Below are 21,761 nucleotides of genomic sequence, written 5' to 3'. Positions count from 1 at the left end.
GTGGCTTAAATTAGTGTTTAGATTCTTTATACATTTATAATGACTGCAAAAGGAGTTTGAACATTTTGGCTCCCAATGATGAGACGTTTGAAGTCGTTTGAAAATATTACAGTAACCTGAACTGGTGAAAATAAGAATGCATAAAATAAAGTAGCATTGTAGTTATTAAAAATTGTAGTTATAACAAAGTTATTAAAGAGACCATAAAGTCATCTTCCACTCGGAGGCGCATGTGAGAAGTGAAGTTCTGGGAAATTTAATTTCTCTGCTTTTTGTCTTTTTTCAAATTTAAAAACTGAAAAGACGTGGTTGCTTACAAACAAGCGGAAAATCCACACTTTATAGAAATATTTCAAATTGCCAAATCCAGTCTAACACATATGTGACAACAACACCATGTTCTTCTTCAGGAGTGGTCTGAACAACAGTTTACACGTTAAAAACTAGCACTTAGAAACTAAAAAAGCTATTGATACAAAGTAAAGCGCACAAAATAAGAAAAGCATATAAGACATGTGATGAGGCTCATAAAAGCTGGACTCACCTGTTATATGACGCTCAGACAGACTCATAAAGTAAGCTCTCCTCATTCACACACAGATCATACTGCATTAGACCAGAGAGAGGTACATCTCCTTTCACAGCAACACGAGAATGAACAACAGAGCGTTGATCGTGTCCATGGAGAACTTCTACTCCGATGCGGATCTGAACAAGAGGAACGGGGTGAAGAGAGACACTAGAAGACTTCACAAAATCCTCACCAAGCTCGGCTTCTCGGTGCACATCAGAACGGACATCGACACAAATGAGATCTATGAAACATTTAAAGCAGGTAACAATGTTTAGTCTAATGATTATATACAAAAAATCTATTTCTTTCCAAGCAGAATGCTTTTTCTCTCTCTCTGGTTTCTTAGAAACACTTTACATGAGGTCATTAATCAGTGCCAAAGTCCTGCTTGTTAATAATGCTGTCATCATTCATTAGCAGCAAGCACAGATTAAACAGTTTACCTCTGGAAAAACACTTGAAAAACTATCTGATTTTAATATGCAAAGAAATTCATGTTGGGTTTTGAGAGGTTGATTTAGCTATCAATCAGAAAAAAAACGAATGAATCAAATAAGTGATTCATATGAGCAATAAAACTTCTTGTCAGTGACTAAAAGTCAGACAAACTGAACATATGATACTCAAAATGAATGGAAGAGATTGTGATCTCATGAACAATAGGAACAAATGAGCTCAAAGTGCAGAATCTGTCCATTATATTTAATTACACACCACCACTAACTTTTATTATTTGTGTGTTTCATCCTCAGAGAGTAAGAAGACGGTCAAAGAGTGTTTTGTGGGCGTCATATCCAGTCACGGTGAGGAGGGTGTTGTGTTTGGCGCTGACGGACGACCAGTGAAACTGGCCACGATCTACAGTTACTTCGGAAGCCCGTCAATGGCAGACAAGAGCAAACTCTTCCTCATCCAGGTGCATTTAGTGAAAACTTTCTCACAGACAAAATCCCTTTATCTTTTTACTTCTTGCACACACTCTCAGAAAAAAAAGGTACAAAAGCTGTGACTGGGGCAGTACTGTTCAAAGATACACTTATGTACGTTTTAGGTTCTAATATGTATCTTTAAGGTACCAATAATGTCTTTTTAGGTACTAAAGTGTACCTTTTAAAAAAGGGACCCTCCCCAGTGACAACTTTTGTACCTTTGTTCTGAGAGTGCACTCTTAGAAATAAGAGTTAAATGGGGATCTTTATAGAACCATAGGGTTCTTTACAACTCCAAAGAACCTTTTATGCTAAAAAGGTTCTATAATGACAAGAAAGAACCCTTTTGGCACAAAGGTTCTTTAGGCTACTATTCATTCATATATTACATTATTCTGCAACATTTTGTATTTGTAATTAATTTATTGTTTGTAGTAATAAATAGTTTTAATCATGCTGATTTTTTGAGAAAAACTGAAATGGCACTCTTCATGTTGATAAACTACATAAAATTATTTTCTAACCCCCATATCTTGAATTTTGTGATATTCACATGCATTCATAAATGCATTTGAATACACCGAATAATGCAGTGAAAGAACGCACTGAAAATGCATATGCGACATGAGCACTAGTATGACTTCATCATGTAACTTTACATTAGCCTAGATGCCTGCTCTTTTTAGGCATGATCTGTTTAGTTTTTGAATATACTTGATACTGTTAAAAGCCACACAAAGTTCACATATCACACATAAACACGCAAAACGTAATTAGATCTACTAAATTATTAATGCCATATACAGCTATGATTCCTGAACCCCGAACTGACTCAAATGATTCTCGATCCCCAAACTGACTCAAATGATTCGCAATCCCGCTCCGAACTCCCGACCTGGTTCAAATGATTCGCGATCCCTACACTGACTCAAATGATTCGCGAACCCGCTTTGAACTCCCAAACTGACGCAAATGATTCGCGATCTCGCTCCGATCACCCGAACTGACTCAAATGATTCGCGATCCCCAAACTGACTCGAATGATTCGCGATCCTGCATTGAACTCCCGAACTGATTCAAATGATTCGCGATCCCCAAACTGACTCAAATGATTCGCGATCCCGCTTTGAACTCCCGAACTGATCAAATGATTCGCGAACCCGCTACGAACTCCCAAACTGACTCAAATGATTCGCGAACCCGCTTTGAACTCCCGAACTGACGCAAATCATTCGCGACCCCGCTCCGAACTCCCGAACTGACTCAAATGATTCTCGATCCCCAAACTGACTCAAATGATTCGCAATCCCGCTCCGAACTCCTGACCTGGTTCAAATGATTCGCGATCCCTACACTGACTCAAATGATTCGCGAACCCGCTTTGAACTCCCAAACTGACGCAAATGATTCGCGATCTCGCTCCGATCACCCGAACTGACTCAAATGATTCGCGATCCCCAAACTGACTCGAATGATTCGCGATCCTGCATTGAACTCCCGAACTGATTCAAATGATTCGCGATCCCCAAACTGACTCAAATGATTCGCGATCCCCAAACTGACTCAAATGATTCGCGATCCCGCTTTGAACTCCCGAACTGATCAAATGATTTGCGAACCCGCTTTGAACTCCCAAACTGACTCAAATGATTCGCGATCCCCAAACTGACTCGAATGATTCGCGATCCTGCATTGAACTCCCAAACTGACTCAAATGATTCGCGAACCCGCTTTGAACTCCCAAACTGACTCAAATGATTCGCGATCCCCAAACTGACTCGAATGATTCGCGATCCTGCATTGAACTCCCGAACTGATTCAAATGATTCGCGATCCCCAAACTGACTCAAATGATTCGCGATCCCCAAACTGACTCAAATGATTCGCGATCCCGCTTTGAACTCCCGAACTGATCAAATGATTTGCGAACCCGCTACGAACTCCCAAACTGATTCAAATGATTCGCGATCCCGCTCCGAACTCCCGAACTGACTCAAATGATTCGCGAACCCGCTTTGAACTCCCGAACTGACGCAAATGATTTGCGATCCCGCTCCGAACTCCCGAACTGACTCAAATGATTCGCGATCCCCGAACTGACTCCCCGCTACGAACATAACCAGATGAGCAGATCACTCTCTCACTATTTGATTGCTCTAGTTTTTATCCACTCATCATCATCATCCACCAATCAGAACACACAGGAACTCTTTGACCACAGCTGCTGTGCTCCAAAAGCTCTTGCAGCAGCTCAACAGGTGGTCAGATCTCTGAGGTGGTCAGATCACATCAGATTGTGGTTAATCTTGCAGATCTTGACTTATATCTACTCTTCTTCTCCCTGCAGTTTGGTAATATAAAGATTCCTCCTTTGAACTCCCACCTCACCTGTGGGTTTTATTGTTCTGGGTCTGAATTTGTGCTCCTGGGGTCTCAAAAAAGAGACAATTTGAATCTCCAAGGTGAACGTTATGACAACACACTATTAGAAAAAAGGGTTAATTTTGGTTCTATATAGAACCATAGGGTTCTTTACTCAACTCCAAAAACTTTTTTTGCTAAAAAGGTTTTATAATGACAAGAAAGATTCCTTTTGGCACAAAGGTTCAGGCTATTTTTCATTCATATATTACATTATTCTGCAACATTTTGTATTTGTAATTAAATTATAGTTTGTAGTACCGCTAACTTAATATCACATTTTATGATTTTTGGAGAAAAAATTAAATGGCACTCTTCATGTGATATTGATTAACTGCATAAAATGATATAAATATAGATCAGACGCAAGCTAATGAAGTAATGCTGTACAGAAGCTATTTCTAAGGGTATTTTTTCAAAATCCTTTTGCACATTTTATTTATGTTCAGTTAGCTCTTTCTAGCTCAAGCAAATCCACAAACTAATAAAAGGATCTATTATTTTTTATAAGGTCGTCTGTTGACTACTGTACATAAAACCCCTTCAATATAGTTTTTGTTACCTCAGGGGATGAGGGGAGTCATCAAAAAATAAAATAAAAATAAAAAATAAACAATTTGTTTGCATTTGCGCGAGCATGTTCACGCAGCGTTGTCTCGCGAGTGCAGTGCACGTTTTTGAATTTCGACGGTCGAGAAGAGATTGATCCCCGTCTGCTGATTTAAATTGATGTTCTGACGGAAATATTGTTGTGGTAAGTCAGAGAAATAATTTTTTTAAAGTAATTTACTTTTTATAAGTTTTAAACCCATTAGTAATTAAGTTGTCAATGTTTCTACAGCGGATTTATACTGAAACGTGAAACATTGAATTGGCCTTTACCACTGTGGTAAAAAATGGTCAGTCACATCCCTAATTGTTTGGAATAAAGTATGCAAGATTCTAAGTTATTTCACAAACAATATGTTTTCCAACTTGCAGGAATCAGTAAAGCCAACTCTGGCTATAGTTTTTCATGAAGCTTCAAACCCCCTCCATGCAAAAAGAGCCAGCATCAATATGGAAGGTGTAAACATCATGAGTGCAGAAATGGATGTGATGGAGGCAATGGAGTGCCTCTGCTAGTTATTTCATGTTCAGTGTGGAATACCCCAAGCACATCACTAACATGATGAATTTTGTTGAGCAATACCTGTTTAAACTCTCCAGAAGCAAAAAAAAGAAAGAAAAGATAATTACAATTACAAGTAATTAAAATTCTTTATGAGTTATATTAATATGAATTTGTAGTTTTGAGGTACTTGATGTTGTTCTAACCCTGATGGGAATTTAGTTGAATCTGTATATTTGCATGATTTATTAGTGATAGATTAATGTAATTTTATAATGGACTTATTTTGTAATATGTAGATGTAGGTGAAACTCTATTTTCATTATTTATGAGATTTTTTAAATGGTTGCTGTTTTAATGCTGATTTGTGCATTTAAAGCCTTGAATATTATAATAAATGACTAGTTCTATGCACTTTGGCTGTGCTTTTTTCAGTATTCATGGGTGACTTTTATATGTGAATTTCATTTTTACATTTTAGGGTCTTGATGTTTGTCAATTATATGAAATATTTAATACAGAAAGGACAAAATAAATAATGAATGAACCCCTAAAAGGTTCCATATAGAACCTTTTTCCTGGTTTTTGAACCTAAAGGGTTCTTTTGATTGAACCCTTAAAAAGGGGTTTTATATAGAAGCTTTTAGGGGTTCCAAATACGTAGCGCCTGATGGAACCCTTTAAGGTTCTATATAGAACCTTTTCTTCGAAGAATATTGATGGCTGTGATTGATATTACATTCCACTTTAGAATTCATTTGAATCTCTTATTATTTTCATCAGAATGGTATGAAACTTGTTCACATTTGTGTTATGTGAACACCAGAGTTGGGTATAACGCGTTACAAAGTAAATAAAATTACGTTACTTGCGTTACAAATGTATTGGTAAGAAAAAATATTAAAGTAAATAAATTAAAATGCATTTCTAATCACGTTTTGGGGCGGCTGCGTCAGTTATTGAGCATGCGCTTTAATGAATTACCGGAGAACTCGTGCTGTTAAAATGGACGGAGATTTTTGTTCAAGATCGGGAGGGAAGGTAACTTCTGGACAGGTGAAGAGAGCTGTAGCAGCGTGTGTGGTGGAGGAAATGCTGCGCTTGTCGACTGTGGAATCGCAGTCATTTAGAGACTTGCTTACGATGATAGTGACTGACAGCTCTGTACCCTTGCAGGACCGAAAGACATTTGCAAGGTATCTAGATAAATGCTATGCGGATGGAGGGCTGTCACCTTTGTGTAAAAAGCTTTTTCGATTTTTAAGACATAAGTGTTCACTGAATTGATTGTAAAATCGATTTTCCATGTCTAAAAAAAAGACGTTTCCTTTTTTTTCAACGCCACATAGAGCGCTTGGAAACGCACAAGTCAGCAATATTTCTTATTTATTGGCATTAGAGCTTTAATCTGGCCTTAAAAGTTAGGCCCGACAGGACCCGAGCTCGACAGGTTTCGGCCCGAGCCCGAGAAGTACATTTTGATTGACAGCTTTTTAATAGCCCGAACCCGTGTGCAGCGCAGCCCGACATTCAGATGTGCGCATACACACAAAGCTCTTTTGCCTTTTGTCAACAATGAGTCATTTATACATGTTTTAACATAATTTATTCATAACTAACGTAGACTAGGCCACTTGGAAGTTGGAATAAAGAAATAAAATAAGTCCTCTGTGACATCGTAACATCTCAGCATTCAAGACATAGGCTCATTTAACCTATAAATAAAAAAAAACGCACCAATAAAAACGAGTCTTTTTTAACAGATTAAATTAAGATACATTTTTAATTAAGATGGGTATTTGGCAATAACGAAATTAAGATAAAGGCTCCGCCGGGTTTGCTTCTCCACATATCAGCTGACATTTAATAATAGAATAATGCCAACATTAGCGTAAATACTTAGTCCACATTATGCATTTAAGCCTTAATGAATATATAGTTATCATTTGAAAAACCTTTACTCACAGAGATTAGGCTAGGTCTACATGTTTTTGTGGAGGAAAATGAATGAATCCACTGTAGATGTCTTCAGCATGTTCCTGCGCTCACTGATGGTGTGTCATTTTTCACTCATTCTCATTATAAACATGGTCAAAACTTTTCCACACCTCAGAACTTTGCTTTAGTTTGCTGGTGCAACCAAAACGTATTTTCGCCAGAGGCAAGCCTCCGTTGCATCTACTCAGCATCCATTTCACATCTTTCTCGCGCTAATCGAAACACATCACATGACCGCTCGTTTACCTCGCAAACCGGAGCGGAAGCCCGAGCCAGCGTAACATGATATAAAAGTAAGCCATAACACAAGTTTTTTACATCTATATTTTTGTAATTGTTTAATTATTTTTAAATAAATAGATAATTATTTCAAAATCGATTCCCTATTTTCATTTTCGAAACTTTTTTTGGTTGGTCCGATCGATTGTGCAATCGATTTTCGAACGAAAAGTGACAGCCCTATGCGGATATGGAGTATGTTCTTTAAAAAAAACATTCGATCGTTTGGAATATGTCTCCACAACCGCAGACATCTGGACTTGTAATAATAGAAGCTTCCTTGGAATGACACCCATGTAGTTAAGACATAGGCCTACTGTAGATACATTTAAAAAGACTACAGTTTTCATTGTTAGGCAAGTTTATGTTAAGAATGTTAAGTTATAGAAATGCATTGCATTTTTTATTCAAGTTGCTGTTTTCATATTTCTCTAATATTTTTCAGTCAATATTAAATTACGGAAAGAACTGAGTTTCACTTTGTTTGTAGTTTTTTTCCTTTTATGCTTAATAGGTTTTCAAAGTAACTTGAAAGTAAAGTAATTAGTAATCTGATTACTTTTTACATGCAGTAATCAGTAATGTAATCAAATTACAATTTTAGAGCAGTAATTAGTAATTTGTAGTGGATTACTTTTTTTGAGTAACTTACCCAACACTGGTGAACACACAAAACAATTGTGCACATGACTTGTAAAGGCTAAAAATATATCACACTTTACACATGACTCCTATAGGAAATGAAAGCTATGAAAAATGAAAAATATACAGCTTTTTTTTTTTGGTTTCTCTCCACTTATTGCAAGGCGACTCGCCAAATAAATACATGCATGGATGCTAAACGTTGATATTATTTCATAATTTTACCTGTATATTGTTCTTAAAGCTTGAAACTCGTTGCAGATCATATCTGAATGTTTCTGATTAACACAAGTTTCTGGTGTTCAGGCTTGTCGAGGGCACGTGTTGGATGCAGGAGCGGAGGTGGAGACAGATTCTTCATTCTCAGAGGAAGAGGACGGCATGTCTGAGCTCTTCTCTATTCCTAGTGACACAGCAGTCATGTACGCCACATCTCCAGGTGTGACTTATTAACTGCAAAATACAGTTTGCATGGTTTGTGAAGTCACAGACACTTCAGTTCCTCACTCACGTATGTTCGTTCGCTGGTTTTCTAGGTTACGGTGCATTCATGCATCCTCTGGGCTCGGTGTTGATTCAGACCCTCTGTGATTTGCTAGAAGAGGAAGGAGGTCCAGATCTGGAGATCACTAGACTTCTGACTCGACTGAACTACCAGGTGGCCTACAACTTCGAATCCAGGGGGAAACTGTTGGGCGGCAAAAAGCAGATGCCGTGTTTTGTGAGCCGCTTTACCAGAGAGGTTTTCCCATTCATGAACATCCAGCAGCAGATGACCTGAGCTTGACCTCTGCAGCAGAACCCAAGAGCTCCGGCAGAACAGAGACTGACTGTGAAGAATACGTAGACAAACTGATTTATCTTAACTCTTCTATGACATCTCTCAAAGTATCTCACAGGAGACTGATAATGAATCACGTAAAGTTTGATGTCCAGCAGGAAGTGAGCAGCTGGGAAAGTTGCAGGATGTGATGTGCTCTTTTAGCATTCCACTGATGTTTTTTTTTGGCTAGAGGTACATTATTATGTATATATTCTACTTATGCTTTATATGCACTATTGTTCAAAAGTTTTAGGTCATTAAAATGTTTTATTGCTTTTGAAAGAAGTCTCTTTTGCTCACCAAGGCTGCATTTATTTGATCAAAAATACAATAAAACAGTAATAATATTATTAAACATAATTGCTATTTAAATAACTGATTTCAATCAAATGATTTTATTATATTATTATAACCATTCTAATAAACTGATTTGATGCTCAAAAGATATTCTTATTACTATCAATGTTGAAAACAGTTGTGCTGCTTAATAATTAATTAATTAATTAATTAATTTTTGGTGGTGTTGGTATAACATGATAATTTTTTCAGGATTCTTTTGATGAATAGAAAATTCAAAATAATTTTTAAAAATCTTTTGTAACATAATAAATGTCTTTGTCAATTCAATGTATCCTTGTTAAAAAAAGTATTAGTTTATTTTTAAACAATTTAAGTTTTTATTACAAAAGTTAGACATAAGGTTTTGATAGTCAAACATTCTTAGAATTCTTGAAAGAAGGTTAAAACAAAGTGCAATGACTCGCTGGACAACTGAAAGAGAGAAAGAAATCCAGCAACTGTTTAATGTCAAAAAGATCACATTTACCTGAGGTCTGATGCAACTGCAATTTTATTGATGATTCCAGAGAGAACTAATGTTATTAAAAAAAAAGATCACATGCTGTTTGAGTTTAAAATAAAAGTAAAAGAAAGGCTCAGCTGTCCATGACTCAGATAATCATACTTTGCCTCTGTATGTTTACTGTAATTGAAGGTGTTACTGTGTACACATGAGTGAGTGAATTAATGAATGAATGAATGTGAAGTGTCAGCAGATCAAGTCATGCAGGATTTCATCAGTGCACACAGCCTGATCAAGAGCTTGATCAAGGGTTTTTGCTCGGTTGAATAAACACAGATGACCAGTTTCTATGCTTCATAAGTTAATTGTGTTTTTAGTTATGATAATTGCAATATGATAATTGTATTCTGTCTTAAACTTCTCAGCAGAAATGGACACATACGGACCGCTGTAAAAGTCAAAATGTGTTCAGGTAATATTTTATATTAATATAAAATATAATTTTATATAATTTTATATTTCTTCTGGGGCGGAAACGGTGAAAACGTACTTGTACTTTTGTATTTGTCTATACAGAAACAAAAATTCACAGAACAAACAACTAGCCCCAGTTTCCTCGTTAATGAGAACAAGTGCGTTACAAAGGGATCTTAAGACAACATCGCCCCCTACTGGCAGAAAGCCTCTACCGCTACTGACCGACACTAGTGTGATATTCAATTCAGCCACTAGAGGGCGGTGTCGTACTACACCAATATTACTCACGATTTAAAAAGATCACTTTGTACATGTAATGTTTTTTTTTCTTGTTTTCCCGTAAAAGGAGTAGTTTACTTCCACAACAAAAAGTGACAGATAATATAGAAGAAGTGCATGGATATTAATTTTAATTTCGCACACGGTGTTCAAAGCTTCAGTTATAACTTAGGCTATATATTTCATAGTTTGATGATATTCTGGATATTCTTTAATTCATATTTTTACAGTTATTTTCGTTCATATCTGACACATTGCATTCTTATACCAGGTAACATAATTGTTACATTATATACATAATCCTGATCTTATATATTCTTATACGAAATAAATTACTAAAAGTCATTATAACACTTATTTTTCATTATGGTATGACCCAAGAACACATTAATATGCAAATTAGATGCCATGTATAGATGTAAATGGAAATTTCAATTTATAGACACATATTCCATAAAGTACAGTAGTATATAAAATAATTATGTTATATATTCTTATATTAAATTAATGATTTATACAACTGTATTTAATAACAACTTTTTTAAACATTATTTTTCAACATTAATAGGCCTATATTCTCATGTATATTTATTTGTAATATGTGAGAACTCTTAATATATAAGCACCATCAATCATTCATTCATTATGTGTACCTTGGGCATGTTGGATATGGAAATGTGTCTTGATTCTCTGCACACACAGATGGGACACAGTCTATGGTTTGATTAAGAAAAACTCCCCTCGCTGCCAAAAACAAAAGAAATCCAGCAAAACAAAACACAAGGACAAGCTGAGAGTGCATCTGCCGTTCTTTTATTCAGATAAATGCACGAATGCATAAATGTAAATGTAGTTGAGAATCTAACATTAAAATAATTTAAACAAATCTGTTCAAATTCTGTGCTGATGCCTTTAACAATGAAATAAGGAGATCATTTTCTACGCACTTTCCACAACACATCAGAGTATCAGAATTTTAAATGCATGTTTATTATCCTAAATGAGAAGTCACAAAATATGCATAAAAAACGCCTTGGTAACCAAACAAACATTCATATCAGTCATTACACCATCTGCAATTGGTATTTTCTCTGTATATATTCCTATACACAAGTGTAACCTAATGCTAGGTTATTTCTTCCAATAGCTGAGAACTGTAGAACTGGCTGACAGGCTTTATATCATATATTATATCATAAAACTGTAGTTAGTAGGTTACTCATTTTATTTAATCTAATTTGCCTACTTTTTAGATTACTTTAATCAAACTTGTTTTAAACTAAACAAACCATATTCATTTGAAAAAAAAAAGCATATACATATTACATTTTTTATATCAACATCATAAAATGCATTAAGCATTACATTACACCAGGGTTTGCCAAACTGGGTTTAATGTAAGAACTGCACTAGGAGTTGATAAAAAGCTAATAATTAACTAAATCTCAAAAAGTACAATACAAATAATAACAGTGTGACCATTAAACGACGTCAGCCTGACATTTAACACGTATGAAATATTAACTTCCTCAGAGATATTTCAGGTATATGTTTTCTTTTAAGGGGTTTGGGATGACATTAAACACCCAGAGTCTTTCTGGGTTGAAATGGTTTTGTCCAGACTCCCATTATGAATAATTTACTGCCATTGTATGAATAATATCTAATCATGTAATCCATAAAAAGTTACTGTTCTTGGATTATGAGCATGTGCTGTGTAGTAACTGATTGCATAATCACACACACACACACACACACATATATATAAATACATATGAACTTGAACTGTTTGCACATGCATCTTCTTTTTCTTGCTTTACGGCAGATCGCAGACTTGTAAGTGCATTACTGTCTCTCAAGTGGATCATTGACACTCCTAATTAAGATTGCACATAGACTGACAATGGTCCATTTGAGAGATAGGTGGTGTTAATGCACTTTTAAGTAAGTAAGAAAAAGAAAAAGATGCCTCAAGTGTTGGCTGACCGATTGTTTTGTGTCTTTACACATCAGTGTATCATCACGAGCCGCAGGGTTTAATATGGTTTTATTTGTGTATGTTTCATGATTCTCAAAGCCGTGATTGCCATCTACTTACATTATATGACTGAGAGACTGTAACGGTTTGAGTTAAAACCCCTATTTATTTGCATCAGATCAAGAGTTTTTAAACAGCAAAGAGTCAGGTAAAAACAAAAAGACTAAAATATAAAATACATGATAACTTATGCCATTCAAGAGTCAAAAAATTGAAAATGGTCTTCTGAATAATCCAGAGAGAATTTGCTGTTTCTTAATCTAGGTGTTTCTTAGTAAAAAAAAAAAAAAAAAAAAAGATCGTGATGTTTTTTGGTTGTTACTGTAGCTCTTTTGGATGTCATTTGCTGCTCTTTTGCATCACATATTTTTCTTTCCTTCAGCATTGAAAGAAAAATTAAAAATAACATTTTTCAATTGATTTTTCAATTTTTCCATTGATCAAGTCAAACCAATTGATTAGACATCCTTTTTATTATAAAAATTAATGAAACCATTAAAACAGAAATACAATTGGTGAAACATTTAATGCACTTTGGGAAAAAATATAATATATAGTGCTCTCAAATGATTAATTGCTATTAATCGCATCCAAAATAAAAGTTTGTGTTTACATAATATATGTGTAATGTGTATATTTATTATGTGTGTGTGTGTGTATATATATATATATATATATATATATATATATATATATATATATATTAATATATATATATATATATGCATGCATGCATGCATGCATGTAAATATGTCACAAATATTTGTATATATATTCATATAATTAAATAGAAATATTATAAATATTAATTAAATATAAATATATTTACAATATATACATGACTTACAGTATTTTTCTTAAATATATACATGCATGTCTGTGTATTTATATACACACAATAAATATACAAAGTACGCGTACATATATTATGTAAACATGACATTTTCATAGTTCACCCAAACCTGACATCGATGATGACGCATGAAACATTAAGGAAGGTCAAACTGTTTGGTATATTAATCAGCAAAGTCATTAAAAAGCAAAAGCATGATTCATTTCTCACCTTTTCAATCCTGCGTATCAGTAATAACTGCTCTATGATGCGTTTTGTTTCTCGTTCTGTCTAGGCTTTTGGAAAGAAGCATCGAAGGAGAGATAATAAAAACACATTATATGATCAGATACAGTCACTTTCTTACTTCATGGTGCTTGTGACAAATTAAAAGCATGTTAGATTGCTGAAATTCAGTGAATCACTAAAAGAAACCGAAACCTTTGTGACACCAGTCAATGTCTAAAATTAAAGAAACTGGTTTAATAGATTTTTCGTGGATTTTCTTGACATCCTTTCAGAAACCACAAACGCTTAATGCACTAATAAATGTATGGTCACATTTAGGCCTTAAAAATGATTTTATTAATAGTTGTAAAAAAACTAAAAAGAAAACACATGGTTTAAATTACACATTTACATAACAGCATGTAAAAAGTTTTTAAAATTGCATAAATACAGCTTAAAAACGATTGCATTTTTAGGCTATATATATATAACCTGTAACTGATCACAGCTTGATTTACACACACATGCAAGTTATCAAGAGTTCAAACCACCCACCTGCTCACAATTATCATAGAAATATTATAAAAACAAACAACATTATAAAACAAACACACTGTGCTGAAACACCAACAAGTTCATGTTAAATCTGTAACAGCTTACTGGACATCTGCAACAAAAAAAACAACGACAACTATAGATGCATCAGTAAAATCTTAAGGATTCTGGGAAAATACTGCACTGAGCAATACAAATGCTTTGAGTATTTACATGCATTATCTATCAAATGTCTAGAAAGCAACACAGCCCTGCTCTTGAATGGAAATGACATCAACACATGTGTGCGGTCACAACACTGCTTCCTCTCGAATGTGATGATCTTCAGGTCCTCCGGTCGTAATCGCTGACCATTCGTTTGATGTGACTGAGTTTGGCCTTCAGGTGCTTGCAGCGCTTCTTCTTCACCAGGTAATCACCGCTCTGCAGAGACGGAGGGAAATACATCAGATAACATCCTCCACTGTTGTTCTTTCTGTGAGAAATCTGGGATTCAGCTCATTCTTACCCTCTTTTTGTCTTTCAGCGCGTTGTACTTGTCCATGGCGTCCTGTTACGAGAGAATGACTGAAGTCAGCAACACGCAAAGTGACTAAAACGTTTTTCCCATGCTAACATTAATTATTCACAAGTAATTGCTTTCCATCGTCAGGCAAACAAGTCATGCACCAATGGGTGAATCTTACAAAACGCAAGTCATGTTTCAATGCAAAATTAAAAGAGAGAAAAAAAAGGGAAATAAATAATTGATTTGAATTCACATTTATATTTTTAATAATCAGTATAATAATTACAATTGGCATAATAAAACAAATAATATTAATGATAATTTAAATAAGTAATGATAAGTAAATAAGTTACGATTAAATTAATTTAATAGAAATAATAATAATAATCCAGTAGTTAATGAGGATTAATGATAATTATAATTGATTCTAGAAGACTTTTCATGCCAGAAATGGGATTTAATTTTAATCTTTTTTATTTTTATTTACACATCATAATATTTTTTTTGCACGGTTTTCTCATTTAATATTTATACTCATAATAATAATAATAATAACAACAACAATAATAATAATAATAAAAATAATACATATTTAATGTTATATAAATGAATAATAATAATAATAATAATAAATACTAATTTGATAATAATAAATAATTTAAATAAGTTATTTAAATAATAATTTTAAAAACTATTTAATAGTACCAATTATAATATAAAAATTGTATTTCAGTCTTTACTAATTCTCAGTAATAGAAATTTTAATATTTTTCTAATTATTCATCAATGCTATTTCTTGTACTAATGCTAATTTGAATAATAATAATAATAATAATAATAATAATAATAATAATAATAATTAGTAGTAGCCATATTTTTTGCTGTTAAATTTTAATTTATGTTTACACTTCATAATCATATTTCTTGAACTGTCTTTATGGTAATTTAATAATAATAATAATAATAATAATAATAATAATAATAATAATAATAATAATAATAATAATAATAATAATAATAATAATAATAAATAATGAGAATATTCCAGTACGTAATTCTCAGTGATGAGAATTCTCGAGAGTCTAAATCTTTTCATACCAGGAACTGAGGACTGCCCTCCTGCAGGTCATCCAGCTCCCGGTCCACTTCAGCCAGATGCTTGTTGATCTGGTCCATCTCTGCCTGGAGCTTCTTGTACTCCTGGTGGTCTTCGTCAAACAGCCGTTTGTAATGTTCTCTCTCTTCATTATCAATGATGGGAGGGAATTCACTGGAGAAACAAAACCAGATGCATCTCATCTCGAATGCCAGAGTGCCTTATAACCCCAGAGCTTGAACTCAGCAGGTAACTCACCTGGAGAAGTCGTCGTCGTCGTCCAGCTCATCTCCGGAGGAGGCGTAGTCGGTTTCAGCGGTTCGTGGGCGTCCAGCGCGCCGTTTCTTGGGCCGTCCTGCAGAGCTGCTCATCTCTGACCCACTGCTCATCGGGACTGAACTACGGACCTGCACACTGCGCTCAATCTCCCTAAACAACACAAACATGAGCAGACATTTGACCCAGAAATCATGCAAACTTTAAATGCACATAAAGACAAGCCATTTGCTCTTTCATAACCACAAAGCAGGGCAGATAACATCACGAGAGCTCGTTTTCATTCCTCCACAGTGTCGTCATTGTTTCTACGGTGTGCTGCACTACATGAGTCTACATATCTGAGGAACTGGTCACGCTGTCTGAACTGACACAATGTTCACGCTGAGTCTCCAGAAGGAATAGCATTTTCAGGAATTATTCAGATCCGAGAGGAACACCGAAACGAGGAAGCGAAAGAATGAGAAAACTCCCTTCGTCTCACATGACATCTGATGAGTCGTTATTCAGCGCTTCTGCACGACTGGTTCTGTGACTCTGTCCACTTTAATTTCCCTTTATGCAAATGACAGCATAATCAACTATCAAACAGTGATGAAGCACAGAGATCGAACTTGAAGTGTACTAAACTTAGAATCACATCAATCTTTTTTTCTGTTTTTTTTTTTTTTTACAGTGATGACAACTAATGTTTTTAGAAATATTTGGAAAAAAAAACACTTCAAAATAATTATAATTCAAACTTGTTTTTGAAATTTCATATTAACATCTTAACATATCATATTAACATTAACATAATTTCTTATACTGTCTTTATGCTAATTTTAATAAGCTGTAGAACAATACAGTGCAACAAATGTATGTAGATAGCTTTGGGAAAAAAAAAAGTTTTGTAAACAACATTTTATTACAAATGTTTTAATTTTATTATTATTATTATTTATTTTTTTATTTTTTTGAATAATTTATATATTTAAAAAACTAAATAAATAAATAATAATAATAATAATAATAATAATAATAATAATAATAATAATAATAATAATAAAAAAATGTACCACAATACAGAAGAATAAATTAATGCAAATAGATTTGAAAAAATATATATTTTTTAATAAATTTCTAACTTACTAAGTTTCTAAATAAAATCGTATAACTTTATATTTTTTTATTTTATTTTAATTTTTTTTATTTAAGTGTACACATCATAATCATATTTCTTCTACTGTCATTATCGTATTTTCTAGTAATAATAATAATAATAATAATAATAATAGTATTCCAGTATGTAGATACACAGAGTATACCGTCTGAATACACAGACCTGATTTCAACACTTTCAAAACATCAGTATCAGTCCCAAAATCAGATTTTTAAAAACGGATCAGAATCAGGAGCGTTGTGTTCAAAGCCGGACTCAGTCTCATGCAGAAAAACGCAGCGATGAGATGAGGGCCATACTCACACAGGACTTTCACTGTAAGGAGGTTTGTCATAATTGGTGCTGTTGTCATCTAGATCATTTCTAGACCCTCCAAACTTCACCGGATAGTCAGCCAACAGCGGTTCAGGGACTCCATTCACATCATTCACCTGTGAGAAAATTAGAGATTAAAAGTGTCATATTATTTATTTATGCATAATTTAAACTCAGTACAGCAAATACTGCCATGACAGGTGTACGTGCAACTGCATATTACAAATTGCATTGTTTTGTCCCCATTACAGCAATAAGAACAAGACATAATTAATATAATCAGAGGGACTGCTAAAGAATTAAGAAGCGTCACGTGAAGTTAACATTTCTGGACGGTTTCACTCAAATGGTGCTGTCAGTTTCCAGTGCTTTGGGTGGATTCTTTGGGGAAAACATGTTTCAACATGTCTATCCTGACTGAGGGAGTCAACAGATACTATAGAAAAGCTTTAAAGGAGCTTTCCACATCTTTTCTAGCTGTGTGTTTTATAGAAGCGCAGTCTGATTGAACACAAACAGCAGTAACAAAAACATGTTCCCTTTTCCTGCACATAGATTCGAGTTTCTGGTTGAACCAGTTTGCCTTGAGCATTAAACGAATTATCTATGTTTGCATGGAAACCCAAATATCTTGATGTTCTATTCAGATCCGGTATTAATCTTTCAGATTTACAACATATATGCCCTTAAAAAACTGTTTATTTACATTGATCCACTGAATGGCTTTCTAAATGCCCCGAAAACCAACTCACATTAAGATTTTACAAAGAAAATGAGGTCTCTGTGAAGCACCATTAACATGTCTAGCACATATATGTGAGGGAAACGCTGTCAACAAACCACACCCAGAAACCAACGGCACGCTCTTCTCTTCCTCAACCACCATCACACACACACACACACACACACACAAGCAAACAGGTCTTTCCACATACAGCGCGTTAAAAGATATAGACAACGACACAGACAATTCCCCCGAGAGATAAACGGGTTTATGCTACGTGGAGACTGAAGGAAACCAAATAACTCTTTGTTTGGTGACAGAAATGAGCACAGGTGTACAATCTAAGCTGATCTTAACTTCGTCATGAGTAGAATAGACCTTCTGTATAGAAAACACCAAATTATAGTCCTTCAAGTCACGGTAGACCATTACAAGTTCCAGGACAAAGGCTCACAGCGGAGTGATCACTTAAAGTCATAAATGATCTTTAACATAGTAATTGGTATTTCTACACCATTAAATGGGCAGCAAAGGAGATCTCAGTTTCTCAGGAGTTCTGCACCTTTGGTGAAATTTGGTGTCAGATTTTATTGGAAACAATTGGATTTTCACTCAGTAACTGCTGAATTTCACATATAAGTAAATAAATAAAAAAATGTAAAGTAATACATTGAATTAAAAATGAAATTTTGAAGTAGTAGGACTGTAATGGTATTTTCTAATATAATGCACTTCATTTCTTTTTTTATAGTGCATTTGTTTCAGATAACTTTTGACATGTTTTTATGGAGATTCAACTCCAGTCGACTTACATTGCAATGATTTGTATTTTTTTTATTATATATAATCGGTTTACTGATTTATTTTAATTAAATTTCTACGACTTTTCCAGGGCTGGAGATCGACATATCCCAAAAAAAAAGATTATCAATGTATGTTTTAGAAGAAACTAAATTTCGGTCTTTCTACATCAAAATGTAAATGTTTGATACAATGTGTTGTCATTTCCTCCTAACTATTTCTACTCCTACTCGATGTTAACTAATGACTAGTTTGAGACATTTTCTCCCTAAAGGAATTGTAGGAGAATCATTTGAGAACAGATGAAACTTCAACTAACAATGCAAAGAACAATAATATCATGCTCACCCAATCCTCGACATCCCGTGGTGAGTTTTGATCGCCAGTTTCTTTCACACGGCGCCATAGTATGTTGTCCTTCCCGTGATAATTGATCCTTTGACGGGTTTTAATGGCAAAAACCATGATGATGATGAGGGCCGCGGTGACAATGAAGCCCAAAACCAGAGCGATTGCCTGGATGAGAAACAGAAAGAGGTCACTGTAAACCCTTCTAGAGCACAACTCTAATTGTGATTTACACGATTTATATGATTCGTGCTCACCTCCTGAGGATCCACCACGCAGTAGTGATACAGATACTGGTTCATGAGTGCACCCATCATCTGAGGCTGCTGGTAAGGGGCGCACAAGGCATAAACCTGATTGAACTGCATCGTTCCGGACGACTGGGCCATTGGATAAACCGTCACCAGATAGACTATGGTGGCAACTAACATGAGGAAAGCCATGATGGCGCTGATGATGATGACGGCTAGGTAGAACTTCCTTCCCTGAGCGACTTTCTGGTGTGAGATGATCATGATGAAGATGACGAGCAGAATGATGAAGGTGATGATGGCCATAGCGATCATGAAACCCTTGCCCTGTCTGGGGTCGTTCTGAGAGCCGAGGATCCCATAGCCGTATCCTCCACCCATTGAGCCTCCGTATGAGCCACTATAAGAACCTCCATAAGAGCCTCCATATGTGTTGAATCCAGCCGCTCCTGCATTCGTGTCCCAGGCCAGAGTCGAGGCCACGCACACAAAGATGCCCACGCAGAAGATGATCGACATGACGCCCATGATCTTTATGATGCCCGGTGGAGATGTCCAGCGGTAGAAATGCTGGAACTCATCATCAGGATAATACGAGTATGCAGGCTGCGAGGGAGCATTACTAGAGAGAAAATGGGGAAAACTGTTTAAGGACACAATACATTCGGACTAACAAATCAAACTAAAGCCTAAATCTTTGAATGAGGGATGCAAGACATTAGTGAATATATCAGTGCCATATTCATTTTTTTTTTTTTTTTTGCTTTTAAGAGATAAATTGTTTAAGACAGCTATATATTCTGACTTGGTGATATTCACACAAATGCAAGATATCAGTATTGTTCTGTATTCTTTTTCTACATTTATGCATTCAGCAGACGCTTTTATCCAAAGCGACTTACGGTGCATTCAGGCTAACATTTTTTTACCTAACATGTGCTCTCTGGGAATCGAACCCACAACCTTGCGCCGCTAACACAATGCTCTAGAAAAGATTTAGCTACAGGAACACTTTTCTTTCAAACAATGTAATTTTTCCTACACCAAGCATGTTCAATATTCTATTGTATAATTTCATTTGGAGTGTTAAAGTGTGCTAGTGTGAGTTTTATATTGTTAGGCAAAACATATAATAGTTGATAGTATATTTATCAAATAAAAAGTTTTCAGCCACAACATATAATAGCCTAATCACTGATCAGTATCAGTGAATTGCCAGTTCTCCTGAAACTTGTAACAGGGACATAAAATAAAATAAGAAAAAATCTTAATTTTATGAAATTACAAATATCGGTCGCTACCGATATTGGTCACATAAATATGGAAACACGCACCACCCAATAGACATTCATATCCCTATATTTATTTAATTTGTACAGTTCATTCTGGCTGTGCTGTTCAATTAATCTCTATAAAAAACAAAGGCAAAAGAGGTAAAAAAAAACAAAAAACATAACACATTCCAGAGAAAGACTGAGGTGAAACTCAACACTTACTATCCATCCTCTGTGTGATAATCATAGGGTGGAGGACTCTCGTGAGGCCTCGAAGACATTCTGAAAATAAACTAAAACATGAAGATCATTAAATACACGGAGTATAAAATTAGCATCATACGCACTTTAGCCTACCTAATTTCAATATGATCAACATCATTACGACTGAACAGAAATCAAGCAAGAAGACAATTAGTGGGTAAAACTCCGCGAACACGGTGTACAAATGTAACATTTTAATAGTTGTTTCTGAAATAAATCTCAGTGATCGTCGGCATCAATTACGTTATAATTAAAGCAGATATAAAACCCTAATATACTAGAATTTTGGTTACATAATAAATTATATGTAGTAGTTTCAGCCTCACCTGTTTACGGAGTTGTTCTCGCGCAGTGATGTTCACTGTGCGTCACTGTTCAGGTGAAACAAACAACCTGCCCTTAAGATGATTAAACCACGCCCACAGAGAGAGAGAGAGGGAGCGCGCGCGAGAGAGAGAGGGAGAGAGAGAGAGAGAGAGAGGGAGCGAGAGAGAGAGAGAGAGAGAGAGGTTCAAACCCAAACGAGTTCCCTAACTAGACAGCTTCATGTGCTTCAAACTGATATGTTTACCATTCTCTACCTAATGCCTCAAAATATTGTTATAGATGCTTATGGTGTGTAAAAAATGCTGCCTAGATAGACAACATCCTAGATTTTGAAACATCCATAAAGCAATCATGTTTGTTTATGATACAGATATCTTCGAGATAAAAGAATCAAAAGAGTCTGCCATCAGAAACATGCACAGACGTG

At 35.0% G+C, this 21,761-nt stretch overlaps 2 protein-coding genes across 2 annotated transcripts; one reads left to right on the top strand and one right to left on the bottom strand.

The window, feature by feature from the left end:
* Positions 1-617: 617 nt before the first annotated feature.
* Positions 618-8,955, top strand: LOC113054872 (caspase-3-like). The gene is made up of 4 exons (XM_026220650.1): positions 618-835; positions 1,327-1,490; positions 8,261-8,393; positions 8,491-8,955. Exons 1-4 carry the CDS (start codon positions 655-657, stop codon positions 8,733-8,735), a joined length of 723 nt encoding a protein of 240 aa, XP_026076435.1. The 5' UTR covers positions 618-654; the 3' UTR covers positions 8,736-8,955.
* Positions 8,956-13,767: 4,812 nt separating this feature from the next.
* LOC113054735 (occludin-like) lies at positions 13,768-21,417 on the bottom strand. Its single transcript, XM_026220502.1, has 9 exons — positions 21,334-21,417; positions 20,966-21,036; positions 19,476-20,091; positions 19,219-19,386; positions 17,334-17,461; positions 15,851-16,021; positions 15,595-15,766; positions 14,497-14,538; positions 13,768-14,411 (listed from the first exon to the last, which is right to left on the bottom strand). Exons 2-9 carry the CDS (start codon positions 21,022-21,024, stop codon positions 14,313-14,315), a joined length of 1,455 nt encoding a protein of 484 aa, XP_026076287.1. The 5' UTR covers positions 21,025-21,036; positions 21,334-21,417; the 3' UTR covers positions 13,768-14,312.
* Positions 21,418-21,761: the final 344 nt, after the last annotated feature.

The sequence above is a fragment of the Carassius auratus genome, chromosome 35 (assembly GCF_003368295.1).
Source record: "Carassius auratus strain Wakin chromosome 35, ASM336829v1, whole genome shotgun sequence".
Classification (NCBI taxonomy): Eukaryota; Metazoa; Chordata; class Actinopteri; order Cypriniformes; family Cyprinidae; genus Carassius; species Carassius auratus.
The sequence above is the reverse complement of the archived record's forward strand: the minus strand, read 5'-3'. Positions and strand labels throughout refer to the sequence as shown.